Consider the following 27,421-nt stretch of genomic DNA (forward strand, 5'->3'; position numbering starts at 1 on the left):
GCACAGACAGCTTGGGGTGGGGAACGGCTTCCTTCAGGTGCGGAGCTAAGACCTCACAGTAATTTGGGAAGCTGTGCATTTTGGTTTAGGCATGTTGTACATGTAAATGCTGTACATTACGAGCCAATAAAAAAGTTTGAAAAAGTAAAAACCATGGGAAAACCTGCAGTGAGACATGTTGAAGTTCCTCCCAGCTTTGTCTGTGATGGCACAGGATTAGCACCGCGCTGCTCAGGGTTAGGGGCAAGGCACACAGGCGATACCACAGCTGCAGACTGGAAAAAAATCAGATATTTACAAGGATGGGGGTCACCATCCATGCTGAGCTCTGGGTGAAAGAAACTACGAGACAATGTGTTTAATATGGTTTCTCATTAGTGAAACGTAATTATGAAAATTCATAGTACATATTAGCAGAAAAGCCTGTGAGTGTCAGCACCACGTTGACGACTGTGGACAATTTTTATCATGTCGTATTTTGTTCTTTATATGTATCTGTTTGTTTTTAATTTTTTCCTAAAATAAAAACTGCCTGCTTGCGTAATAAAAAATGTTCAGAAGGATCAGGAAGACAGGCCTGTTTCTCATTTCTCTGAGACAAACCCGGTTGCCGTGGAGACTGGACGTTGTCAAGGCGGCGATTGGCCGGTTTGGGATGCGGTGGGAGCCTGCTGAGATCCCGGCTGGTGCAGCCGTCAGACTGCACTGCGGAGCACGGCACCAGCATGGACGGGGTGGACGTGTGGGCCAGCACCCTGGCCCAGCTGATGGCCAAGAGGAAGCCCCAGGACACCTGGGAGCTGGTCCCCGAGGAGAACCTGGCCTCTGGGCATGTGGACAGCCGCGGTTTCCAGTACCGACTGAGGGGGCTTTCGAGGTGCGGCTGACCAGGGCTCTCCTGCCTGCAGGGTGGGGTCCTGGGAAGGAAGGGCCCTGGCTGGGTGTGGCCTCCCCTTGGGAGAGGGAGGAGGGGCATGCATCTGCTGGCCCTGGCCCCAACAGGTGGGCGGGTGGGCCAGTGCTCCTTCTCCCTTCTGGGTAGTGGGGGTGTTGGGGGAGCAAAGTCTGTCCAGTGCCTTTCTGCCTGGCTGTGCTGGCCACCTCCAGCCCAATCCGGGCCCCGCCAAGGTGGAGGCTGGCGGGGTCACGGCCGCCACCGCGGGGAGGACTATGCTTGTTCACTGCAGCATCTCCTCGTTTCCATGGCAGCACTGATGGTGGGAGCCGGGTGGGCAGGTGCCGGTGGTCACTGCTTGGCCCTGCACTGGACAGGGCCTGAGGGGATGGGTGGAGGGGGCACGGACCTAAGAGGAAGGAGGCTGTCCTGGCCTGGGCTGCGGCCAAGTAGGGGCCGAGTGAGGAATCCCAGGGACCAGAGGTCATCATGTCAGACTCACTCTTCCTCATCGTGACGACAGATGGTGTCAGTGCTGCAGGGATGGGCCAGACCTGCAGGGGTCCCCCAGGGGCCAGCTGGGATGGGGCGCGGGGGGAGAGGGGGCCTCACAGACTGGTCACCGTGTGGACCTCTCAGGCAGCTGCCCTCTTACACGGACCCCCAGGGTGTCCAGGTGTGCACTGAGGTGCTGGCTCTCTTGGGTGTTAGGAAGTAGCCGCCCTCAGTGCATCTGAGAAGCACCTTCAGTCAAACTCTGCTGTTCCCACAGCGCCCTGAAGAGCTGCTCTGAACTGGCTGGACTGGGACCTTGAGCACTGGTTGGTTTTCCGTTTCCTCGAACATGGAAATACCAGCTGGTGGGATGGTCACGGTCACGTGGTGCAGACCTACCTCTCCACGTGCAGCCACTGGCCACGGGCAGTCTTCGACATGCTCATTAATGAAGTCAAACAAAGTAGGAAGTTCAGTTCCTAAGGCTCTGTGGGTGTCCAGGTGCTCCCTGGTCACTAGCAGCTGGAGGCTGCAGGCTGGCGGCACAGACGTCGAGCAATCCCAGCATCAGGGGACGTTCCACTGGACGGTGCTGGAGAGCTTTCCCAGGGAACGCTTGTGGACCCTCACACTTGGGGCTCCCTCACACACGTGTGTGCCACAGATGGTCACTCATCTCTAGCCTGAGAACCTGGGGGAGGGGTCCACTGCGTGGCTCCGGAGTGGTGCTGGCTCACCTGCTCTCAGACGGCGAGCAAGCCGCAGGCCCGTCATCCTGGGACCCCAGCCCCGCACGGCTCTCCCCATGCTTCTCCATCTGCCACGGTCTCCCCATCACCTTCGGCCCATGGGACGGGGTCCCCAGTTTCTTTCCCCGGTCCGCCCCCCCCCACCGGCTGGCATCACAGGCGCTTTGCTCTTCCTCCCCTCACTGTCCTGATGACGTTTCCTCGGGTCACCAAGCAACAGATGAGCAGCAGACTTGTCAGCAAGCACACAGGCTCGTGCACACCAGGCCAGGCTGTGCCCTGACGGGTTTCGGTGCCAACTGATGAAAAGGTGTCTGCTCTGGGCTTTTTGGGTTATGGGTTGCAGCAAGTGGTGTGCACCTGCATTCTGTCCCTTAGCAGATGGGGCCAGCCTGGGGGAGGGCGTGGGGTACAGGCACAGGGGCCCCCGCCCTCGCTCACCCCCGCCCTCTCGCCTCTCCCCCCAGGCTCCAGTGTGGCCGCTGCCAGTGGGGCTGGTCCTCCGCCCACGTGCACATCCTCTTCCACCTGTGGTGGGACGAGGACAGCCGGCTGGGGCTGGTGAAGATGCGCCTCTGGGGCCAGCAGTGCAGGGTGTGCCCACCAGGCGGAGACACCTGCCAGGCGAGCCTCCTGAACGTGCGGCTCTTCCTCAACAAGCTGGTGCAGTTCATCGTGCAGAAGTGCTACGCGGAGGGCCCCGGCGCCGACCAGTGCCCCGAGATCTGTTTCGGGGAGCGCTGCGAGGCCTGCGACCTGGGGGTCTGCTTCTTCCAGAAGCCCCCAGACCCTGCCTGGGGGCCTGAGGTCAAGAGCCCCAGCGCGGGCAAGGGCAGCACGGCCAGCCCCGCCCCCCTCAACAGCCACCTCGCAGTCGAGCGCTCCAGGGGCTACTCGCCCCGTTCCATCACCGCCCACCTCTTGGAGGACAGCACCTTCTTCCACGAAGACGAGGACGTTGTCACCGTCCCCTTCTCCCTTGTGCGCAAGGACAAGGGGCCCACGGCTGAACACTCTGGGCAGGCCACCATTGGCAGGGGCTCCCTCTACCTGCCGGCCAGTTCCAAGACCACACCCAAGGGCAGAAGCCTTCTGGTGAACCTCAGAGCCCCCATCTTCCACGGCAAAGGCCCCCTCCTCAGCAGCATCAAGCCCCTGGAGACCACAAACTTCATCTACAAAGGCCGGGGCTGCATGCCCATCCCCGACGAGGATGAGGATGAGGACCCTGAGTGGTCTCTGGGGCACGGCCAGAGCCTCGCCCCTGATGGGGACAGCCCGCAACTCCTGCCCTATGTCGTCGGCCTCACGAACCACGGAGAGGGCTCCCTCACCTTCCCCTCAGCCTTGGCCGACCTCATCGAGGAGGAGGACGACCCCGCCATCCTTGATGGCTCCCTCACCTTCCCCTTCATCTTTGCCAACCAGAGCAAAGGTGGGCCTTCCTCTGCCTGCAGCACCAAAGGCAAAGGGGAGGATGGCGGCCGTGGCCCCCTTTCAGGGACCAGTGCCCGCGGCTCCCTTGCAACGAGCAGTGGCTCCATCACCATCCCCTACTCAGTCCTTGGCGTCATCCGGCACAAGGGCTCCGGCCCCGCGGCCGGTGGCCCTCAAAGTGGCTGTGACCAGAAGCGGAGGCAGCGCAGGTCTGTGCTGGGCAGGTGCCCCCGGGAGGAGGACTTCTGCTGCGTTGAAGGCTGCTGTGTGCCCCGCTTCGACCCCTATGAGGAGGTCTGGGTCTGGGTCTCCGTGGCCGCCTGCGTCCTCTGGATACTGTACCTGTACACCGTCAGCCCTGACAGCTCCCCGCGGGGGTGAAGCGTGACCCCCCTCCACAGGGCTGCCCAGGCAGCAGCAGAGCAAAGCCACCTCCCCGTTGCCGCCCTGGCCGCCCCCCAGCCGCCCCCTCCTCGCGCCCCTGCTTCCATGTTCTGTGTTCTGTGCTGCGTGTTCTTCTCTTGCTGTGAGTAGTGGTTTAATGACGCTCATGCTGGGATCATGCCCCACGCTGACCATGTGTGTTCCAGAAACTTTTCTGTATGAGTATCATGCTCCAATCAATAAAATAAAGTCAACAAGCAGCTACCGCGCAGCACTCTCAGGCCTTAAGACAGTGGGAGGTGGGAGGGTGAGGTCAGCACAAGTGCCGATCCCAGGGTTCCTGGTCCCGGCAGGAGCTTCTCCCCCCGATGGCTTTTGGATTCCTGGACAGGACACCCAGGCCTCCCGCTGCCTTTCCAGCAGAGGCTGTCAGGTGGGGACCAACACCACTGCCATGTGGCCCCTGGGGGTTTGCTGTGAGCCCACCCACTCTGGGAAAAGATGAAAGACCCTTGAGGTCTGGTTGGTAAGCCTCTCCTTCCCCCAGCCCTCCCAACTCCACATCCAACTTTGTGGAACCCCCAGGAGCTGAGGAGACACTTTCCACGCAGAAAGGAGGCAGGGGGCCGTGGGAGGGGCAGGAGGCCACCAGCACTTTACCAGACTTTGCTCACAGCGCCCTGGAACACATACTCAAGCACGGCGCTGCTGTGGTTTAAGAAATGCCATCCGTGCTAGAAGTCAGAAAACCCTCCTGTCACTCAACAGCCACACCCTGGACTTCCACCTGAAAGGCCACGGTGTCTATTTCTAAAGGGCAGGGGTGTTGGGCCTCATGGGTCCCAGGCAGCTGGGGGCATGACAGTGGGCCTGCTGGGTTCAGCCACCCTGTCCCTCCTCTCCAGGCTGAGCTGGCCCCAGAGACCCGGGGCCTGAGACTTGGGTCACCCGGGGTCGGACAGGTGGTTTGGGAAGGCGTGCCTATGGGGAGGGGGAGTGCATGGAGTCCTTCTGGCAGGGCCCTCTGTCTAGCTTGGCCAGGGTGTCTCTGGAAGATTCTTCCCTCAGGCCTGACCTCGAGGTGAGTGTGGAAGCCGGCGGGTGGTGGTTGGGGGTGGTTCCTGCACAGACGCTGCTGCCTGCGACACGGAGGAGGAGGGCTTCAAGGGGCAGCACCAGGACCACACGTCCCAGCCTGCCTGGTCACGGGGACCTCACCCCACATGACACCAGAACCCCGGAATGTTCCATCCCATGGGGAAAGCCAGACCTGCCCCGAGACATGAGGCGGGAGCCCTCCCTGGACACCATGGGGCCAGGAAGACCCACGCCAGACCCACCAGGTACCCTCCACCCTGGGTGAGACTGTCACCCTTTGGACAGAATCCACTCTCCCACTCTCAGTGTTCTGTCTACACTGGCTGAGGCCTGTATCTGAGAGCAGGGCTGACTCTCCTACCTTGGTTTCTCGGGCTACACTGTAGTGTAAAAGACCTGGGTGGTGTCCATGGTGGGTCGGGAGTTTCTGAGTTAGAGCACAGTTCCAGTTCCTGCATGTGGCCACTGTGTGGACCAGGCAGGCGCCCTCTGCCGCACCTGGTCACACGTGGGAGGTTCCCCTGCACGGGGCCGGCGCCCTCCGACCTTCCCTGGAGTGGCCTTGTGGGGGCTGCTCCGACCTTCCCTGGAGTGGCCTTGTGGGGGCTGCTCCGACCTTCCCTGGAGTGGCCTTGTGGGGGCTGCCGGGCCCCTTTGGGCATCACCTCTGTCCCTGGCTGTGTTACCGTGTAACCCCTGACGGGGTGAGTATCTCCTTCCCAGCCCCCACCCATGCCCCAGAAATACTTCTTCACTGTTTCCAACATCTAGATAAGCCGGAGAATCATTTCTCAGATGAAGGCTTTGCCTGGATAGTTTAGACTGGATGCTGCAATAGCGGAGAGTTTCGGTCTGGTCACTGTTCCTGCGGACACCAAACAGGTGTTCAATCCAGGAGCCTGACCTCAGCCGGCTCAGAGGGGCAGAGTCATTCTTGGTCCTCAGGTAGGTCTTGGGAATCTTCTCTGAGCCACCTGCACCAGCTCCTGGCCTCTGGGGATCCCCTGGAGGTCAGCTGGGCCACCCTAGACAGTGATCTGCCCCTCTCCCAACACCACCTGGCTAGGCTGTGGGGTGGGTGGTCCCGGGGCCTCTTGGCCTGGACTCACAGGAGGGTTCTGTGCCTCCCCAGGCCCTGGCGGGCACAGAACACCTTGACCTCACCTCCGCCCCTCCCACTGCCTTCCAGGCCCCCAATGGGCGCTGGGCCCCTGAGCACTGGGAGAGGGTCTGACCCACACCGCCCCTCTGGGTCTGCAGGACCACCCACCCTAGGAACCTGCGAGGAGCAGTGTCTCCGTAGGTGGGAGCACACAGGAGGACCCCGATTTGGTAAAAGCCAGCGGGAAGCCTGAAGTGTGGGCAGTGCCCAGGCCCTGGAATCAGGGAATGGGGGAAGGGCGCCACCTTGAATTGGCATGGGGAAGGGAGAGGGCACCACTGCAGTCCCTCTGAGCCCCTCCGTGTCCCGGGGACCTCAGCAGGCTCACAGCCCCCTCTCCACTCCCCTTCCCGACCCACCTCCCACCCCTGCAGGCCGTGCGGTCCCGGGATCAGGCCCACGCGGCCGCAGTGCCCACGCGGCTGCACTGCCCGGCGGGACTTCTGACCGAGGCCGCGGGGTCCCGGGGTGGGACCCGCCACTGGGCGGCTCAGACCCTCCGGCCGCCGTGGGCGCCGCTCTTCCCCGCCCCCGCCCTGGAGCACCCCCTCTCCCAGGGGCAGTAATCACAGCTACCCTCCCGCTGCGCAGGGACCCTGCCCCACCAGAACCGCCTTCGGAAGGTTGATATCTGGAGCGACGGAGTGGGGGTTCTCCAGCCAGGGGTCTCCTCTCATTGGGCGGGGTTGACGCCAGTCCGCTCCCACCTGGGGACCCCCGGGGGAGACGGCCGTGGGGAGAAGGTGGGGGATTGCCTGGTCCTACTACCCGCAGACCTCCTCGCCCCCCTTCCACCCCAGTCCAGTGGATCCCCTCCCCTACTCCCACCCTCGCCTCATCCCTCTGACCCTCCTGCAGCCTCGTTCTAGGGCGCCCCGGCCCCCTCCTCCAGCCCCCAGTCCCCGCCCCCAGCTCCCGGTCCCTCCTCCAGCTCCGGCCCAGCCGCCCTCATTGTGCTGCGGCGCCCTCGTGTGGCCTCGGCCTGGAAGCGCAGTCCTGCGATCTGGGCGCCGCTGCTGTGGACGGCTTCCTTAAAGTCCAGCAAACTACACTCGCCTTCGGCATCACTAGCATTAGTCTTCATGAATAATTAACTTTAATTTAATTGTCTAATAATTTGTTCATTTAGAATTAAGATTCAATAATAAGGTGAGAGCTAATGCAATATGCGCTCTTGATCCACCCCCAACCTCATCCAGGCACCTGGGCTGTTTGAGTCTGGGTCCACCTTCTAGTCCTGGGAGACTTCAGGCCTATGGACACACTGGTCAAAGCCTCGAAGGTGAGCCTGGGACCCCAGTCCAGGGCAGCCGACCCCTGAGCCCCTGAGCCCCTGGTGGAGCCTGAATGACCAGGCTGGGCCTAATTAAATCAGTATCATGGCACAATGGCTACTTTTGTCTGAAAAGTCCCAAAGAGGACTCAAGGAAGACATGTTTTAAATGTAACTACTCTCAGTTCAACCCAAGTTGGAGGACTCAGTATTAACAGCTTCCTAATTTCTTTTTTTCTTTCTCTGCTTTTTTTTTTTTCAGTTTTATCAGGTAGAACTGTTACAATTTGACTGCACATACACAATGGATTGCATGTAAATACATATACAGAATATACTGCACGTATTTTTAAAATTTACACATATGTACTGTTCATTGTTTCGAAGAACATTTAGAGATTTAGCTTTTTAAACTTACATAGTTATCAAAGGAATAAAGCCAACCACAAAATAAGAATTAATTCAAAAGATACATACACCCTGCTATTAACAGCAGCATTATTTATAATTGCCAAGATATGGAAGCATAGTAAGTGCACATCAATAGATGAATGGATAAAGAAGGTGCAGCTTGTATATGTAATGGAACACAACTCACTCATAAGACAGAAGGATATTTTGCCATTTTCAGCCCTTTGTTCACTTTTTTCCCCCACTTCAAAACCCAGAATTTTATAACTGGTATAAACATTTCAATTGCATCAAAAAGAACAAAATACCTTGGAGGGTACCTATACTCTTAAAACTGTAAAGCATTGATGAAAGAAATTGAAGATGATACAAAGAAATAGAAAGATTTCTCGTGCTCTTGGATTGGAAGAGTCAACATTATCAAAACGGCCGTACTACCCAAAGCAATCTACAGATCCAATGCAACCCCTGTCAAAGTATGGCAGTTTTCACAGAACTAGAACAAATAATTCCGAAATTTGTAAGGAACCATAAGACACCCCAAACTGCCAAAGTAATCTTTTATAAGTCTTCCCCACACTTTCTTCTTTTTGTTCTCTTTGCTTATGGTTGGTGACTAGAGAAGTTCCTTTAACATTTGCTGTAAAGCTGGTTTGGTGGTGCTTAATGCTTTTAGCTGTTGTTTATCTGTGAAGCTTTTGACTTCTCCATGAAATCTGAATGAGAGCCTTGCTGGATAGAGTAGTCTTGGTTGTCAGCTTCTTAATTTCTTACCCCCTTGGGAGTGGCCGCAGGGACTCAAGCAGGGGACACAATCCTCTCCTGTCCTCAAGCTGGAGGGAGGGGGCTCACCTGACTGTCAAGGTGCCTGCTTCCAGGGTGGGCTTCAGGGACACCACACACAGGGCAGGGGAGCTGGAGCTTGCCCTGGACTTAAACCATGCTGTAAACAGAGGCGGTCATCCGGGTTTTGTGATGCCACTTACAGAGCTCAGGCAGAGTGGATTTAGCCTCATTCTTGAAGGCCCTAGGACTTTCTGAATGGTCACTGAGCGCTGGCTTCAACTAAAAGTCACTGGCTGCATTAGCCCCTAACAAGAGAGGTGGCCTTCGAAGTTTGCAGCCAGGTGGAGACGTCTCCTGTCCAGCTGCAAAAGTCCTAGATGAAATCCTCTTCCAGTGGAAGGCTGTTTCGTCGACACTGGAAACCTGTTGTTCAGTCTGGCCTCTTCATGAACAACATGTGGGCCTCTGAAGAACTCACCGCAGCTTCTCCATCTACACGGGCTGCTTCCCCTGCACTTTAGTGTCCTAGAGAAGCTTCTCTCCTTTAGCCTCATGAATCAACAACCTTTGCTGCCTTCAGACTCTCCTTTTGCAGCCTCCTCACTGTCTCAGCCTTCACAGAATTGAGGAGAGTTGGGGCCTGGCTCTGGGTGAGACTTTGGCTCAGAGAATGTTGTGTGTGGTCTGATCTCTCAGACACTCAGACTTTCTCCAGATCAGCAATGAGGCTGTTTCTCCTTGTGATGCGTGTGTTCACTGGAGCAGCCCTTTTACTTTCCTTCAAGGACTTTCCCTTTGCAGTCACAGCATGGCTAACGATATGTTTGGTGAAGGAGGCCCGGCTTTCAACCTGTCTCAGCTTTCAATATGCCTTCCTCACTAAGCTTAATCGTTTCTAGCTTTTGATTTAAACTGAGAGATGTGTGATTCTTCCTTTCACTTGAACACTTGGAGCTCATTGTAGGGTTATTAATTGACCTAATTTCAATATTGTTGTGTCTTAGGGTCTAGGGAGGTGTGTCAAGGGAGCAGTCAGAAGACACACAACATTTATGGACTAATTTCGCCGTCTTACATGGTTTGTGATGCCCCAAGACAATTATAACATCGAAGCTCGCTGATCACAGATCACTGTAACACATAAAATAAGAATGAAAAAGTTTGAAGCATTGAGAATTATCAAAATACAACCCAGACACGAAGTGAGCAAATGCTGTTGGAAAGATGATGCCAACAGACTTGCTTGACACCGGGTCGCCACGGACCTTCCCTCTGTAAAAAGTCCAGCATTTGTGAAGCACAATGAAGCAGGTCTGCCTGTAGCTCGGGACACATTCATTCAACAGACAATGGAGGCCCACTCGCACTGCCCTGCGGTGGGCCTGGGATTCTGACTTTCCCGGTGACAGTGTGGCTGCCCGGCTGCAGGGACAGCACAGAAGGGTATGTCCTGTTTCCTTTAAACCCAAGAGAATCATGAAAGTGACACATGCTAGTGGTAGAGAAGGAGGAAAACGGGGAAGCAGATGGAGGGAATCGGGGTGATGACCCGGCTCCTTCCACTGCTTCCTGTGTGCAGCCTCAGGGTGTGGGGGCGTGCACGGGGGAGGCCTCCCCCCGAGAAGCCCTCTGGGGACTCTGTGGAGTGTTAGCCCTGGGTGGGGCGTGCCTGGGTGGGGACACCGAGGATGGCTATGCATGTGACTGGTGGGGACACTGGGGGCTATGTGTGTGACTGGTGGGGACACTGGGGACGGCCACGCACGTATCTGGTGGGAGCACTGAGGATGGCCCTGTGTATGACTGGTGGGGACATTGGGGACAGCCACGCATGTACCTGGAGGGAGCACTGAGGATGGCTCTGTGTGTGACTGGTGGGGACACTGGGGACAGCCACGCATGTATCTGGTGGGAACACTGGGGACGGCCACGCATGTATCTGGTGGGAGCACTGAGGATGGCTCTGTGTGTGACTGGTGGGGACACTGGGGACTATGTGTGTGACTGGTGGGGAGACTGGGACGGCCACGCTTGTATCTGGTGGGAGCACTGGGGATGGCCCTGTGTGTGACTGGTGGTGACACTGGGGACAGCCACACATGTGACTGGTGGGGACACTGGGGACGGCCATGGATGTGGTGGCTACAACGTGTAGGGCTCATTTCCTTCCTGGGTGTGTAGGGGGCGGGTGCTGCCCTGCACACGGGGACCTGGGATTGACTCTGCTGGGGACTTTTGGCTCCGTCAGGCCCCCAGCGGGAGGAATGGAGTCGGGCCGCCCGGGAAGTGACCTACTTCACGTTCCTGGGCTGGAGCCCTGACCATGACCCGTAGCAGGGTCTGTTGGGTGCCCAGGCAGACAGGCTCTGCCGCTGTCCCAACCCGGAGTCTAGGTGGTCAGGAAGTCAACACCCCTGAGGCCACAGCTGAATCTTTTTGCCCTGGAGGCAGACTGGCCAGGGGCCGGGAGGCTGGAACTGGAGAACCACTGGGATGGCACAGGTGGCAGAGGGGACCGTTTTCTTTCTGCCCTGCCTGCTGTCACCTGTCACAGGAATGCCGTCCCTCCTCTACTCCAGGGTCTCACACATGGGGCTGGATTGGGCATCCCTGCCAGCTGCCATCCCACCCTCAGCACTTGTCCCACCCCAGCCACCTTGACCATGGCCACAGCAACGCTGGCCGTAGCCCTGCTCGGTGACCCGGCCTCCGGTGCAGATGGATGACGGGTCCCTCAGGGGCGTGTGAGCCCATCGGGGAGTGGCCTTGACGGAGCTCCAGAAGGGTCTGGACGATGACGCCCTCAGGGCGCTCCTTGAGGGTGGACTCAGGGAGAGAAAGGCCCCGGCACAGCAGAGCCGACTTGGGGCCGCCAGGGGGTGACCTCGGCCCACGTTGCACGTGTCCCTGGCAGGCGGGCTAGAAGGGGATGCAGACCTGGTGCAGCAGCCGATCCTCGTGGGAAGCCACCCTGTGTGCTCGAGGGGTACGGCACCCCACTGGTGTCCCAGGGTAGGAGGCAGGGCCACCGTCCACGTCTCTGTCCTCTTTAGGCTGCCCCACCCTGGACACGTGGTTCTCAGCCTCTGGGCACATGAGGGCGGCTGAGAGGCCAGGTCCAGGGATGTCTGGCTGGTGGGGGCACCTCTGGGCTCCCGAGAGAGTCTGGGGGGTCTGGGGGGTAGTCTGGGCAGTGACTTTGGGCCTTAGGTCGGAATGGCCAGAACATCTCCCCACCTCCGGCCCTTGACTCCAGGGTAGTCGTCCTGTTTTCCTGTTCCCTGTCCCTGTCACTGGACCCCAGTCCTCCCTCCCTGCCCCCTGGGAAACACACCGGCCACCAGAACTTCCTGGGTGCTGACCCGAGAGGCTCTTTATTTCTGCTAACTTTTAATTAGGTTTTGTAAGAAGACTGGTCCGGCCAAAACACGATCGCTGCTTAACCAGGGGAAGCTGTTTTCCTTTCTTTATTGGGCTGTGTTGGAAACAGCTGTTAAGTAAACACAGAGCGGTGACTCTGTATCAGAGGGGAAGGCTTCTCTCCCCAGCCCGACTTCTGCCCGTCGGTGGGCGCTGGGCCTGGGCACTGCGCCGGGACCTGCGGGTAATGGTTAGCGGCGTGTCAGAGTGGCTTTAATCTGCATCCCCTGGCTGTCTCGTGACGGGGAACATGGGCTCCCACGGCTTGGTCGCCTTTGTGCCCCTTCTGGGAAACGTCTCAGTCTGGGTAAATGTCCCTGTGCACTTGGACGGTCCATGTTTTCTGCGGTTGTGGGGCAGACCGTCCTGTGACTGTTGGTGTGTCCTGCGGGCTGGTCGTGCTTGCAGGGCTCCCATGGCTGACTGATTCGTCCACCTGTTCTCAGTCACAGGAGGGCGGCGAGCTCTGTGTCCACGACTGTGGCCTTGTCTTCACCTGAGTTCTGATTTTGCTTTGTGTGTCTTGAGCTCTGTTACTAAATTCGCCAGCGTTTAGGACACACTGTCCTCATCATGTGGGCTGCCCTCCCTCTGGTGGCGTCCCTGCTCCGGGAGGACTCTCCCCATGGCTCTCTGATGCGTGGGTGTGCACAGAACGTCTTCGTCTCCCTTCGAGCACTTAGCCGCTCTGTGTCTCATGTTCTAAGTACAGTGGGGTCTGGGTGTCTGGAGTGCTTTCCTTTTTGCGCCACACGGGAGCATCTGTGCTGTTGCTGTGAGCTCACCGTCTTGCTGTGTCCTAACCGTCTTACCTTGGTGCTTGTGTTTTATTTGTCCTGTTCTCTCTTCCTCTTTTTCTCCATTCCTGCCTTGTTTGGGTTAATTAAACTTTCTTCAGTTTTTAAAAAATCCCTGTTTTTCCCTTTTGGCTCTGCTTCTCTCTACCACTTTTTGGTAGTTATTCCAGAGGTTACGGGAGGCACCCTTAACTATCACAGTCTGTTTGCCCATCAGTGGTGTAGTTTCCTGAATGCCTGTCCCTGCACCGCTGTGGTTTGTGTGTAACTTCCGCATACACCGTGGGCTCTAGCACAGGGCAGCTCTTACTGTAAGGAACTGAGCGTCTCAGGCTGGTTCTCTGGGAAGCAGGTGCTGGGGAGGAGTTCAGGGCGCACACGTTTTGCAGGAGACACACCAGGAGAGCTGGGGGAGGAGGCAGATGGGGCAGGGGCTGCGGGACCACCCGGGCACCACACTACCTCGCTGCAAAGCCACGGTCTCTTTGGGCCACTTTCCTCTGCGATCTGCTGCCCTCGTCTCTGGTTCCCGTGCGAGCCCTGGACGCCCTCCTCATGCTAGACTGAGGCCTTGCTCTTTGTCATTTTCTTGTTTCTTGTTTCTTGCTGGCCCCCTCTTCCCTAGTGGGACAAGTCCCCTTCCTCTGCCGCTGGGCTCCCCTGTCTTTTTCCTGCAGCTAGTGTGGGGGTGGGGTTGCTCATGGAGAAGGGGGCCAGGCCTGTCTCCCCAGGTCCGGACGCTGAGGACCGTGGGGCAGGAGGAGGCGGTGCAGGGATCCTGACCCCTGGACGCCCCTTCCCTGGAGGACGCTGGCCACAGGCGCATCTGTGGAAAGCGAGGCCGTTTGTCCCACACTCCCCGGCACAGCTCATCATCCAGGCAATAGAATTAGAAGCACGTTTCAGAAAACCCATAAACATAGGCAGTTATTCTCGTGCGCAGACGGAAGAAAATTCAGTGGGCCGTTTCTCACAGTTCTGTGTGGCCACCCTTCCTCTGGGTGTGACAGCCAAGCCTCCAACGCCCTCGCCCCTTGGATTAAGTCCGTCTCCCTCCTGCAGCATGACCTCAGCAAACCTTGCGCCTCTCCCTAGCACGTAGCGTGGTTTCCTTTGTCCGTTACTGTAAATTGTGCTGCAATGAACACGGAGGGTGCAGACGTCTCTCTAAGATAGTGAGCTGCCTCCCTCTTACAGGGACTCTTGTGATGACACTGGGACACTGACACCCCAAGGCCTCACCTTAATGAGACGTGAGAAATCGCTTTGCTGAGAGGGCTACATGCTCACAGGTTCTGAGGATTCAGATGTGGTATCCAAGCCGGGGCGGGCTGTGAGTGTTGCTCTGTTGACCATGGTACAGATCAGGTGGCCTGAGCAGTGGGCGTCTCACAAAACACTGAGTTCTGCAGGAAGTCCCTGCCATCCCAGGCTGAAAAGCCCATTTATCATTCTCCCTGGGTGAAAATTCATTGTGCTCATGTCTGCCTTCTGCTCCAGCACAGAGTGGGGATGCAGTGACCACTGGGCTGCACCCCAGCTCCCATCAAGGGCTGTCCCTGGGGTGGGGCCAGTGCAGGGCTGTCCCTCCCTTGGCATCCTTCCCAGACTGTCGCCTGGGCTGGATTTTGCCTCTTGGACCCTCACTCACCTGGACACATCTGCAGGGCCCCTCGGGGATTGACCACGGCCCCACTCCTCCCCTGCCCAGTCCTGCTGACTTCACGTCTCCCGGTTCCCTGACAAGTGGCCTGCACTGGCCCTGGTGTGGCTCCCTGTCTGCTCCTCGGGTCCCCCCACCCAGGCTCCCAGAACGGCTGGCCATGAGGACACACCCCTAGTGGGTGTTTCCATCCCAGGACCAGGTGACTCTGTAGCCTCTCACGATGGGCTGGGGTCTGGGGAGTGAGTGCTGGCAGGTGGCTGAGTGGGCAAGGTAGGGACGGAGTGGGTGGTGGCTGATGTGGGGACAGTGATGGCCAGAGAGGGACAAGTAGCAGAGTATGGGGAACCGTCACTTAAAGACTATGTGTGAAGCCGGGAGGACCCTGTCCCCTTCTCCAGCCTGAGCAGAGGAACCCAAGATCACTAAGCTATCCTGGGCTCGTGTGTGCCAGGGTCAGTGTCCAACTGGCAGGAGAGGGACAGTGGACCATGGTGGATAGTGGGTGAGACCGGGGACCCCCAGAACCCTGGTGGGAGAAGGCCCCGCCCCCTTTGGGGCTCAGCGCACACCCTCCCTGGGGATGCAGCGGGCCTCTCTCTGTAGGGCAGTGTGTCCCCTTTAGACTGGAGGTGGCCCCCTCCACCTCCTCCCTGGCAAGCAGGCAAGGAGTGGGTGTGCACCATGCTATTTGATTTTTTAAACCTTTCCTCTTGGGATGTAACTTACTACAATGAGCGTGTGGATCCAAGAGCTCGGCTGAATGTGCTGTGAGAGTCGCGTGTCACGTAACCTCCACCCAAAACAAGATCCAGAGCCTCTGCACCCCACACGGCCCCTGAGCTGCTCTGGAGCTGATCCCTGGCCTAGAGGGGACCGGGGTCCCACCTGTCACCACAGACTTGCTCTGCCTCTCCTGGGATGTCACATGGAGGTCACCTGCAGGATGGGTGCCTTTTCATAACTGCCTTCTTTCACCACACAGGTTGTTTCTGAGGTTCACCCATGTTGGTGCAATTATCAGCTGTTTGTTACTTTGATTGGTTTCTTCATTTTCTGTCCTGGGCATGGCCCCGAGGGTTCCTGCCTGTGCAGCGTGTTCTTCTGACCTCCCGACACTGGCTCGGGTACCGAGAATGTCTCAGAGTTGCAGTTAATGTTCAAAGTGTGTGGCTCTATTCAACAGAACTGAATGTGGCAAAACTTGGTGTGAGTTATGGAAAATCCTCCGACAGTTTAGCAGGACAAACCCAAGCTGGCCAGCTGGCGTTCTCCTGTTGTGTTCAGGTGAACAGGGGACCTGAGAAGCGACACTACTTTAGGGAAAGGCTGACGAGCACAGAGGACGGACCCTGGGCACCCCTGCGGAGGGCTCAGAGCGGCAGGTGCCCGCACAGACCTGCCGGGAGCAGGGGTTTGTGCCCAGCACAGGGAGCAGAGGTGCCCTAGGCTTGGGGCTGCCCTCGCGTCCAGGCAGCACTGGGGGACCCTGCATCCTCTGCTCCCACTGCCTTAACCCTCATCTACTGCAGATCCTGTGGGAGGACGGCTGCTCACGGAGACAGAAAGCCCCCCTTGCTCTTTTCTCCAGGCTGCGTGGCGGGAGCATCAGCCCTGTGGCCCCGTGTCTCAGATTCTGCTCCAGAGGAAAAGGGCAGTTGTTCTGTCGAAGATCAGACCCTGGTGCTGGGACTCAGAGCTACCCTCTGTGCACGTGGAGGTTACATAAGTGTTGGGTGTTGGGTGCAGGGAGGGCTCAGATCTGAGCCCCCTTGGGCCCTGGGGCTGGGGCCCCGCAGCCCCGCCCTCCCCTCCCCAGGCTGCCCACCCGCCCCGTGGCTCCTTCTCCCTGTCCGCTCTCCCCTGCCGAGCACCCTCCAAGCACCCTCCAGTGTCAGAGTCCAGAGCAGCTTTGCCTGAGGCGCAGATCAGTGACCAAGAGGGAAGAGGTGGTGAGTTAGCAGCCGTGTCTTCATGCTGCTTTGGCTTCTGCTGCGAAGGGGTCGGTGGCTGGCTCACTGGAGAGGGACCGCCTCGCATCTGGCAGCCAGGATGGAAGACTCTGCATAGCCACTCGACAAGGACTGTCCACCCCAAACTGTCTAACCTGACATCTCTGTTGGTGGGTGTTGACAGCCTGGAGCTCTCAGCACATCATCAGATGAAATCACCTCCAGCAGCCTGGGCTTTGCGAGTATTAGTGACAGGCTTCTATTCTCCCGCTATTTTTAGGGCGATTCATTGCCACGTTCCTGCGTGTTTGTCAGTGGAATCTCCTGAGTCATGAGCAGTGACGCTGGCTGGGGTGACTGGAAGGACGTGTTTGTCTTCAGGCTGGTGTCATGAGGGACCCTCACTGGGTCTTCTCCCCTGGGCTGTTTGGCCAGCAGACCACGCTTTGTGTCAGGCCCTTCCCTGCTGGACACTTGCTGACCTGTGTAGTCTGCGTAGTCAGCCCTGGAAACGCCCTCAAGGAATCTGTGTTTGGCACAGAATGTCATGTGGCCATTGGGGCCATTTCTGCTCTGGTGGCATCTCTGGAGAGGCTCCAATGGCCGGGGAAGCCAGGCATCCCCTCTCCTTGCCAACCGGATCAGATTGTCAGAACCAGACAGAACCCAAACCCAGTCTGGAGAGATGATGTGAGCTGGTCCCCAGCCCACACCCACATTTCTGCAGCCAACGAGGGGACGCGGTGACTGGGCACACCAGTGGACGGACGTTGTGCAGTTTGGGCGCAGATGTCAGGACAGGCGCTGGCTGGAGTCCTGACTCATCGGGAGGGGAGATGGACCAGGTCCTCCTGCGGCCTGGCCTCTGCTGCGTGCTCAGCCCTCTTGCCCATCCCAGGTGGTCACAGCCACAGTAGGGTGAGGGGCAGGGTGACATGAGCCCAAAGCACCTCATCCCGGCCAAGTGGTCTTTGTAGTCCTAGGGGATTCATGCCTCCAAACCCCAGAGAAACTTCCGACTGTGAGACCATGGCTACTTAGTTTCCTGGGGTGTCGTGGTCCATGAAGGAAACGTTTAAAGGAAATTTGGGGAAGCACGAGGCTTCACATGTGTCACACCGGGCGTCGCCCTGGGGTCACGATCTTGCACACGTTTTGACTGAAGGGGAAATGAACTGGTGGCTGAATCTGCACAACTCCCGCAGCCCAGTAGTTGCTCTCTATGGCTTGTTGCAAGTTAGTACATCACAGTCATTTTTAACATGTGTACATTTCACAGATAAGAGGAAAATGGCACCAGATGTTCCCTTCTCTTGACTTTTATTGGGCACTTGCGTCGTGCCAGCGAGAACTGTTCCGGGGCCCCACGGGCTGTCAGAAGCAGCTGGTCTAACAGGGGTCTGGCCTCAGGCCGCCATTGGGTCCTGGGTGTGGAAGGCCTGGGCGCCTGGTGGAGTCGGCGCCTCCTGGTTGCTCTGCAGCATCTGATTCCTCCTCTCCAGCCTCTGAGCCCACTCACCGCGGAGCCTGGGACAGGTGAAAATTTCGACACTTGAGTCTTGGCACCTGGGCACCTGGGCACCTGTGGGGTCCCGGAGGGCCCTTCAAGCCACACCCACCACAGAGGGTCTCGCTCAGGAACCCCCGAGGAGGGAAAGTGGGGGCTGAGTGGGCCTGAACTCGCACCTCCTGATGCTCCCGTCCCTGCAGAAGCCTGTGCTCCTGAGGCCTGGACGCAGCCCCATAGTTGGCCCGGCCTCCCCAGCGCCCCAACCCTGGCCCTGCCGGGCAGTCCCTTCCTTGGCAGGTGGCCTGTTGTAGTGACCACAGCCTGATACACAGGGTGACCCGGGTCCAAGGGTGTCAGGCCTCCCCAGACCCGGACACTTGCCCACAGGCCATGGCTGCCCCATGCTCCAGACATGAGTGTGTGGTTTGGTCTGGAGGGTGGAGGGTGGGTGGGCACCTGGCCCGTATCATCCTCCAGGGTTGGCTGGTAATTGGTAAGAGGCATCCACGTGGACTCTGGTCCTAGTGCCCAGGGACCTGGATGAGGAGGGCTCTCCCAGCAGTGGGCAGAGAGCCTGGACAGCCAGGCCCCATGTGTGCTGGCCTGTCCCTGCCCCTCACCAGGCTGAAGAGGGCTGTGGGGACGTGGTCAGGAGCAGCTGCTGCCCAGAGGGCTGGGCGCATTCTGGCCGAGATCCAAGGCCGGATAACCAGTCACAGCTCCCCAGAGGGGCGAGAGTGTCCTGCCCCTGCCCGTCCAGGACCTCGGTGACTCACTCGGCCAGTGCTGACAGCACTCTCACTGATCCGCAGCCCACTCCTGGGACCTGCACCCACGGACTGAAGACCCAGAAGGTTCTGGGGCCTGATGGCACATGCAGGACAGGGATGAGCACACGAAGACCAGGAGGGAGCTCGGGGTTGGGCTTCCTCCCAAGGTTGGGCTCTTGTGGGATTCCTGCCCTGAGAGGTCGGGCGGGTGCAGCGCCTGCTCTGTGGGCCTTATCCCGGGGAGAGGAGGTACCACGGCACCCTTGCCAGTGCTGAATGGCCAGCCGTCCTGGATGACGGGTGGGTGCGGGGGGCAGCCAGCACGGCACCCAGACCTCTGGCCACTGGCAAGGTCAGTCCCAAGCTGGTCCCAACACAGCTGCCAGGAACAAATCCTTCCCCACCCAGCTCCCTGGGTAGCAGCTGCTGGTGCTATTTGGGGACTAAGGCTGTGACCGCTTTGGAAGTTTGGCCACGTGAGTCCTTGCCTAGGTGCAAATTATGTGCTAATACATCTTCTTAGCTGTCCCTGATCAGTCACTCCTGCATCTGCTCAGGGTCACCTAGGAGACCCCCCTTAGCACCCACAGGCCCCTGGTGTCCACCTAGTAAAGAAAAGGTATTGGCTTTGAATCTGCAAGTCCAGCAGACGTGTAAGGGAAAGTAGGGCAGACACATCGATTTATCCTGCACTCGGTGGGTGCAACTATCAGAAAAACAGACTAAGCCGAACAAACGACAAAGGGAGGGATGATGGAGTAGGGAGCGGGTGATGCAGTGGGGAGGGGATGGGGTGCTCCTCTCTCCCACTAGTGACTCAATGCTGTGATTCTGAAGCTGACTTAAGGTGGTCGGTGTTCAGTGCTTCGTCCCCTACTCCCCCTGTGACACTGATCTGGGAGAGGAGATGGTGGTGGGAGTCTGTGGATGCTCGTGTCCTGAGGGCTGAGCCCTGCCCAGCACTGGGGTGTGTCTGTGGCGCACGTGGCGCCACGGTCGCCGGGCACCACTCACCTGTCCAGGGCACTCCTGCGTATCCTCATGTCCTCGTTTTGCAGTTGCTTCGTGTGAAGCTCTATTTTTTTCTCCCAGAAGGTCTTCAGCATGCCAGCATCATAGGATACTCGTGCAGGATTCTTCAGGGTGTGGCTTTTACTCATTTTCTGGAGAGAGAATTTACAGCAACTCAGTCATTTTGTGCTGTCGGTACCCGGGCTGGAAACCAGCTCTTTTACAAAGAAGAAGGCAGCTCAGCCCCAGTAGCGCTCCCCTGCACTCCCCGAGCTGCACGGCAAATCCCAGTTTCAGACTTGAGCACGATCTAGTTTTCTTTGTATTTATGTGTGGGTGATCTGAGGTGAACACGGTTAAGGACACCTCACTGTAGCTTTGATTTGCGTTTCTCTGATAATTAGCGATGCTGAGCATTTTTTCATGTGCCTGTTAGCCACCTGTCTCTGACTGTGAGGACTGAAGGGCCAACCCGAGGTGGACCAGGTCGGGGGAGGAAGGCCCCGGCTCTCGACAGTGGTCAACTCTGTCACTCCCTCCACACAGCTTCTAGGTCACAAGCCATGAAGAAGGGCCCAGTGCTGGCCCAGGGGAGAGAGCCCGTCGTTTCGGCTTTACTCTTAGGGCATGTTTGGGCTTTGACTGTCAACCCTCTAAATTAGTCAGACGGAACTGCTGGAATCAGATCTGGAGCCCAGGCGTTTATCCTGAGCTGACGTATGTGGTGCAGAATGTGTGCTGCCCATGGTCAGTATGGCCAGGAGGATGCTAAGCAAAGCAGGACAGCAGCCGGGAGCCTGGTGGAGCCTTGCCCCACCTCAGGCAAGACCCCGGCGCAGCTGTACATGTGGCTGCATGTAACAAGATTTCTCGCACGTCCAGAGGGAAACCACACCCCAGGCTTGGAGCACATGACAGGTGCTCCTGCTGGAGAGGGTGGGAAACAGCACTTTGCCTAGAAAAACTCTGAAGCTGCATCTGATGGGAAAGGCTGTGAAATGTGTGCTTTGTGGCCTTGGCTGAAAGTTGCACAGGACCAGGCAGGACGTCTCGACCACGCGATGCTCGTGCCTGGTCCTGCTGGTCGGCGAGTCCCACCCCTGCAGAGCTCAGGGTCACGGAGGCCGAGGGCAGAGCCATGTGTGAGGGACTGTGGACGCTGCGTGGGGACCTGCGGATTCCCCATGTGTGAAGAGCCTCACCGAGCCCTGCAGGGGCTTTTGGGTGAGAGGCTGGGTCTCAGCATCCTGCCCTGACAGCCCTGTCGCTCTTGCACCAGGAGCCTGAGAGGTGAAGCGAGCACATGTGTGGGCTCACACATGAGCGCATGCGTCTCTGGGAATGCAGGCCTGTGTGTGAACACCCGTGTGTGGGCGTGAGCAGTGGGGAAGCAACTTCTGTGGTCTGAGTCTGGCTGTCAGTATTCTGCTGCAGGGACAGCGGTCACAGCAGTGTCTGGAGCTGGGAATCAGAATGCCTTGAGCCCAGGACGAAGATGAGCCCAGTCACATGTGGATGCACAACGGAGAAGCCAGTGGACATCGGTTTGAAACCGGAAGACCTTCTGGAAGGACGGAAGTAGGAGCCAAGTTCCCCGTCACACGGGGGCCAGGAGCCGTGCTGGGGGAAGTGGACGTGCTGGTGCAGAAAACCAGGAGAAGAGTGTGAATGTGGCGAGCCACCTGCTTCAGAGTCTAGAAGCTTTTCAGGGAGACCTGTCCTCCACACTCAGAAGCACGCTTTTGAAGACTAAAGAAGCCCACAGCATCTGGAGACCAGCAGCAGAGCCCTTAAAAACAACTTTAAATCTCCAGGGCTGTTGGCTCGTTGAATTGGGGTTTATGTGGCTCATGTGTCTAACCCCCAAACGCCAAGCCCACACCTGTTGGGATTTTGGTGGGGGAGTAAGACAACATGTGCAGAGTCAAGGGTGGGCAGGGGGATCTGGGTGGGAGGCTGCAGTGGGGGCAGCTGGGAGACACCTCCTACCTGTCACCACCCCCAACGCCTAGAGGTCCTGGGTCCTGGCTGGTATTGCTTTTTCAGGGGATTTTTCAGTCCTCACCCTGGCACTAGAGGCTGGGCTTCACCCTGTTCTCACCAAGAGGGCAGGGAAAGGCCAGATTTGGGGAGCAGGTGCTGCCAAGCCAGGGACAGACCCTACTCAATGACAGTGAAATTGCAGAATGCCGTGGGCATCAGGGGAACCTCCACCTCACTCTGACTCTGCGTAGCCATCTGTCCTAGAGTGTGCCCCCTCCCCAGCCTTCAGGGATGAGCCCTACTCAGCCGTCAAGTCTACACTCTAAGGACCCCCAGCCTCTCCTGACCATCTGGCAGGGCCCCTCCTTTGGGTCCTGTGGGCCTCTGTGTGTCTCCAGGAGGCACTGCCATGCCTCTCCAGGGCCCCTGTGGCACCAGGACCCTCAAGCGTATTTGCAGAACAAATGAAGGAGGAAGTGAACGCTGCGTTAAAGGTGACTGTTAAAAGCTCTAAAATTAGGAGTGATGGGAGAGGGACCAAGATGGAGGAGGAGGAAGACCCTGAACTCACCTCTTCCCAAGGGCACAACAAAATTCAACCACTTAAAGAGCAACTATCAGGGGAAAGTCACAAAGACTAGCAGCAAAGATTTTCCACAACTAAAGGTATAAGGAAGGGACCACAGTGAAACAGAGAGGAGACGGTATAGTCAAGACCATAGCCCGGTCAGCCGTGAGACAGTATCGTCAAGACCACAGCCTGGTCAGCCGCCACAAACAGGAGGAATTTCACAATCGTAGAGGTTCTCCCCAAGAAGCAAGGGGACTGAGCCCCACTTTCGGCTCCCCACCCTGGGGTCCTGTCCCAAGAAGACGAGGCCCCCAGAACCTCAGTCTGGGAAGGCCCATGGGGCTCACTTTCAGGAGAGTCAGAAGGCTGTAGGAAGCAGAGACTCTGATCTTAAAGGCTGCATGGAAAATCTCACCCACTCTGAGACCCAGGGCAGAGGCAGTGACTTGAAGGGAGCCTGGGTCAGAACCACCTGCTGATCTTGGAGATCCTCCTGGAGAGGCAGGAGGCAACTGGGACACCCCTGGGGACAGAGATGCTGGCAGCAGCCATTTTTGGGGAACTTGTTCTACTATGTGGATGCCACTTTGGAGTCTATTAGTGCCAGGGGCTTCTTCAACACCAGCCCACCAACACCAGTCCTGGGACACCCTCCTCCTATGGCTGGGCAGCCAGTGGCACAGGGACCTTGCCCTGACCATCAGCCTGGGGATTCCCCTGGGCCCCACATGCAGCTGCTCCAGGACCCAGCTCTGAGACCCACCTGGGTCACACAGCTGAATGCTCAGAAAGCCACAACAGAAAGGCCCATACAGTCCACATGGGGGCACCCCTGGAGCACATAGCTCTGGTGACCAGAGGGGAGTGAGCTGCTGGCCCCACAGAACATCCCATACACAAGGCCGCTTCTCCAAGATTGGGAAATGTAACGTAACAACCCAACACATAGAAATAAACACAGAGCATTAGGAAAAATGAGGAGACAGAGGACCTGAGAAAGATAACCAAACAAAGCTTGGTTTAATAGAGATAAGCAACCTATGTAATAAGGAGTCTGAAGTAATGATCATAAAAATGCTCATGGAACTTGGAAGAATGAACACAGTGAGAATTTCGACAAAGAGGCAAATAATGTAAAGAAGAACCAAACAGAGCTGAAGGATACAATTGCTAAAAAACCCCTCCCAAAACAAAACAAAAAAACAACACTAGAAGGAATCAACAGTAAATTAGATAATGCAGTTGGATGGATCAGTGATTGGAAGGCAGAGTAGTGGAAATCAACCAAGCTGAACAGAGAAAAGAATTTTAGAAAATGAGGATAGTTTAAGAGACTTTTGTGACAACATCAAGCATAGTAACAGTCACATTATAGGGGTATCAGAATGAGAAAAGAGAAATAAAGGGACAGATAACTTGCTTGAAGAAATACTTGCTGAAAACATCCCTAACCTTGGAAAGGAAAAAAGACATCCAGATCCAGGAAGCATAGAGAGTCTTAAAGAAGATCAACCCAAAGGGGGTCACACCAAGACATATTATAAATTAAAATGGCCAAAATTAAAGATAAAGACAGAATCTTAAAAGCAGCAAGAAACCTACAGGGAACCCCCATAAGATCATCAGCTGCTTTCCAGCAGAAACTCTGCAGGCCAGAAGGGAGTGGCAGCAAATATACTAAGTGATGAAAGGAAAAATCTACAACCAAGAATACTCTATCATCTGGCAAGGCTATCATTCAGATCTGAAAGAGAGAGAGAGTTTTATAGACAAACAAAAGCTAAAAGAGTTCAGCACCACTAAACCAACTTTACAAGAACTACTAAAAGGACTTCTCTAAGCACACACAAAAAAGACCACAACTAGAATTTATGCTAATTATGAAAGAAAAAAAAACCCTCACTAGTAAAGGCAAATACATAGTAAAATATATAGTAGATCAACAACTTACAAGCCTCATAGGAAGATCGAAGGACAAAAGCAGTAACACCATCTACATCTACAGTAAGTGGTTAAGGTGTAAAATGTAACAGCAAAACAGTCAGTGTGCATGTGGGGTAATAAGGGAGGGATGTTAGAATGCATTTGAACTTAAAAGATCATCAGCCTAAAATAACCATGTATTTATATAGGTTTTTATATATGAGCCTCATGGTACCACAAACCCAAAACCTATAACAGATACACACACGAAGGAGAAAAGAATTCAAACAAAACAATAAAGGTAGTCATCAAATCACAAGGGAAGGGAGCAAAAGAAGAAGAAAGAAAAAAGAAAACTATAAAGACAATCAGAAAACTGCTAACAAAATGGCAATAAGCACATAGCTATCAAGAATTATTTTAAATGTAAATGAACTAAATACTCCAGTCAGAAGACAGAGAGTGGCTGAAGGGATGAGAAAATAAGACCCATATATCTGCTGCTCACAAGAGACTTACTTCTGATCTAAAGACACACACAGATTGAAAGTGAGGGGAGGGAAAAAGGTATTCCATGCAAACGGGAATAAAAAGAAAGCTGGGTTAGCAATACTTATATCAGACAAAATAGACTTTAAAACAAAAACACTAACAAGAGACAAAGAAGGATATTGCATAATCATGAAAGGCTCAATCCATTAACAATTGTAACTGTACATGCACCCAACATAGGAACAACTAGATACATCAAGCAGATATGAACAAACACAAAGGGAGAAACTGACAGCAACACAATAATAGCAGAGGACTTTAACATCCCACTTGCCTCAGTGGATGGATCATGCAGACAGAAAATCAGTAAGAAAACACTGGCCTTAAATGATTCAATAACCCAGGTAGGGTTAATAGATATATACTTATATCTTTTGTCCAAAAGCAGCAGGATCCATGTTCTTTTCAAGTGCACATGGAACATTTTCCAGGATAGATCACACGCTAGGCCACAAATCAAGTCTCAATAATTTTAAGAAGATTAAAATCATACCTACATGCAAAAGAAATACAACTTTTTACACCACATTGAAAAAAAAAACCCCTCAAAATGGATTAAAGACTTAAATAGAAGACCTGAAACTATAAAACTCTTAGAAGAAAACATAGGCAGTATGCTCTTTGACATTTATCTTGACAATTTTGGGGGGGATCTGTCTCCTCAGGCAAGGGAAACAAAAGCAAAAATAAACAGATGACATCAAATTGAAAACCTTTTGAACAGTGAAGGAAACCATCAACAAGATGAAAAGGCAGCCTACTGAATGGGAGAAGGTATTTGCAAGTGATGTGTTTGATAAGGGGTTAGCATCCAAAGGGGCAAAGAACTCATACAACTCAACATCAACACAATGAAAAAATGGGCAGAAGACATTTTCCCAATGACATACTGATGGCCAACAGACAAATGAAAAGATGCTCAACATTGCTAATCATCAGGGAAGTGCAAATCAAAACCACAGTGAGCTATTATCTCACACTTGTCAGAATGGCTGTGGTCAAAAAGACAACCAGTAACAAGTGTCCGTGAGGATGTGGAGAAAAGGGACCCCTTGTGAATGGGACCTGGCAGGAGGAGCCTTCGCTGGGACCAGTGTGATGGTTCTGCACTGTCCCCTGGTCAGCAGTTAGGGAGCCCCCCCAACCAGTGTCTTCTCCCTGACTCTGCAGCACCTCTGGGTTCCTCAGGGCTCGTCTGAGAGAAGAGGCCAGGAACTTTCACAGCTGTTTGACAGGAATTCTTTGTTGATTCCTTCAAAAAGAAAAGCTGGGCTCTTATTTCATGTCCTTTAAACATCATTTTCTATAATTTCTTTGTATTGTGTCTTACAATTGTGTCCGTCCACGATGGCTTGGACACTGTCGGGCTCTCCGTGGAAGGTGAGGACCCCGGTGGGGAGCTCTGTGTGTCCACACGACTAGCCTGATGTGCCCTGGCCCCTCTCTCCAGAGCACAGCCTGGCCACTAAGTTCAGCCTGCTCCACCTCCTCCCACAGATCCAGGCCAGTGCCATGCTGGGAGGCCTCCCTCTGGGCCTGGGCTGCTGCCGCACCTGCACACTGTGACCAGCCCCAGGAGCTCCAGCCCCGGGCTCTCACGAGTGGTGCCTTCTGCACATTTAAGTTTGGGATCTGCCTGACCACAGGGCCATCTTATCAGCCTGGTCACTTCCTCTCTTTTGGAAGCATCCATGCCCCCAGGACAGCACGAGAAACACCTACAACAGTCGGGGCCTGTTTCTTGCAAAAATTTTAGTGGGTAGGACATGAAGTAAGGAGGGAGGAGGGACAGTGGCTCACATGGAAGCATCAGGAAGGTGTTCACACTGGGTCAGTTCTCAGAGGGGTGGCAGGTTCTCAGCCCCTCCCATGACTAGCATGTGGCAGGAGCCCCAGGAACCCCCTCCTGAGTGGGGCAGACACTCCCCTGAACCTTGACCTTGATCCTGTGACCTTCGGGGTGAAGTCTGTGAGGGGGCTGCTGGTATGAGCCTGGAGGGTGTGGACTTTGGAGAAGCCCCTCCCCAGTGCCTGAGAAGCAGAGGGCAGGCTCGTAGGGAAGGCCCTGGGTCCACACGCAGCCTAGATGGGCCTGAGGGTGGGCAATGGTCAGCCGGGGTCTGCATCAGCCTGGGAGGTTGGGCCCCTACAGATCAAGGCCGGCATTCCTCAACTTGATCAGGGTCAGGGGGAAACTGTAGAATTTTGGAATCTCGGTTAAGATGTCACACTAACTTGCCACATTGTGTCCTGACAGGAAGAAGTGTGGGTCCCAAGACGAGGGTCCCCTGGGCTTTGGAGAGTGACCAGTGCTGGAGGGTGGGGGCCGGTAAGGAGGGCAGGGCTCCAAGGAGCGGGCAGGGATCCCTGGAAGGGTCAGCTTGTGGTCTGAGTTTCCCGTTTTCTGCTGGGCCCCCAGGCGTGCTCTCGTCTCCGTGCAGCCACCTCGCCTCAGCTGAGGCACCTCCACCAGGAGTGGACAGTGTCCTGTGTGGCCAGACAAGCTTATGACCCCCGGGCTGCCTGGTCAACTTGGTGTCCCAGCCTGCAGAGAAGACGGCACTGACCCTGGGCCACCC

General features: G+C 56.0%; 2 protein-coding genes across 3 annotated transcripts; one reads left to right on the top strand and one right to left on the bottom strand.

The window, feature by feature from the left end:
* Nucleotides 1–688: 688 nt before the first annotated feature.
* On the top strand, nucleotides 689–4,216 carry RTP5 (receptor transporter protein 5 (putative)). Of its 2 annotated transcripts, XM_010988494.3 has the most exons (3): nucleotides 820–877; nucleotides 1,668–2,449; nucleotides 2,607–4,216. In XM_010988494.3, the coding sequence occupies exons 2-3, from the start codon at nucleotides 2,442–2,444 to the stop codon at nucleotides 3,955–3,957; spliced, it is 1,359 nt and encodes a 452-aa protein (XP_010986796.1). In that variant the 5' UTR covers nucleotides 820–877; nucleotides 1,668–2,441; the 3' UTR covers nucleotides 3,958–4,216. The 2 variants fall into 2 exon arrangements, with proteins under 2 accessions (XP_010986794.1, XP_010986796.1); XM_010988492.3 differs by lacking the exon at nucleotides 1,668–2,449 and having other exon boundaries at nucleotides 689–877.
* A 13,712-nt stretch (nucleotides 4,217–17,928) lies between these two features.
* On the bottom strand, nucleotides 17,929–19,962 carry FAM240C (family with sequence similarity 240 member C). The gene is made up of 2 exons (XM_064485401.1): nucleotides 19,817–19,962; nucleotides 17,929–18,049 (listed from the first exon to the last, which is right to left on the bottom strand). Exons 1-2 carry the CDS (start codon nucleotides 19,960–19,962, stop codon nucleotides 17,929–17,931), a joined length of 267 nt encoding a protein of 88 aa, XP_064341471.1.
* Between the last annotated feature and the right edge of the window lie 7,459 nt (nucleotides 19,963–27,421).

The sequence above is a fragment of the Camelus dromedarius genome, chromosome 4 (genome assembly GCF_036321535.1).
Source record: "Camelus dromedarius isolate mCamDro1 chromosome 4, mCamDro1.pat, whole genome shotgun sequence".
Classification (NCBI taxonomy): Eukaryota; Metazoa; Chordata; class Mammalia; order Artiodactyla; family Camelidae; genus Camelus; species Camelus dromedarius.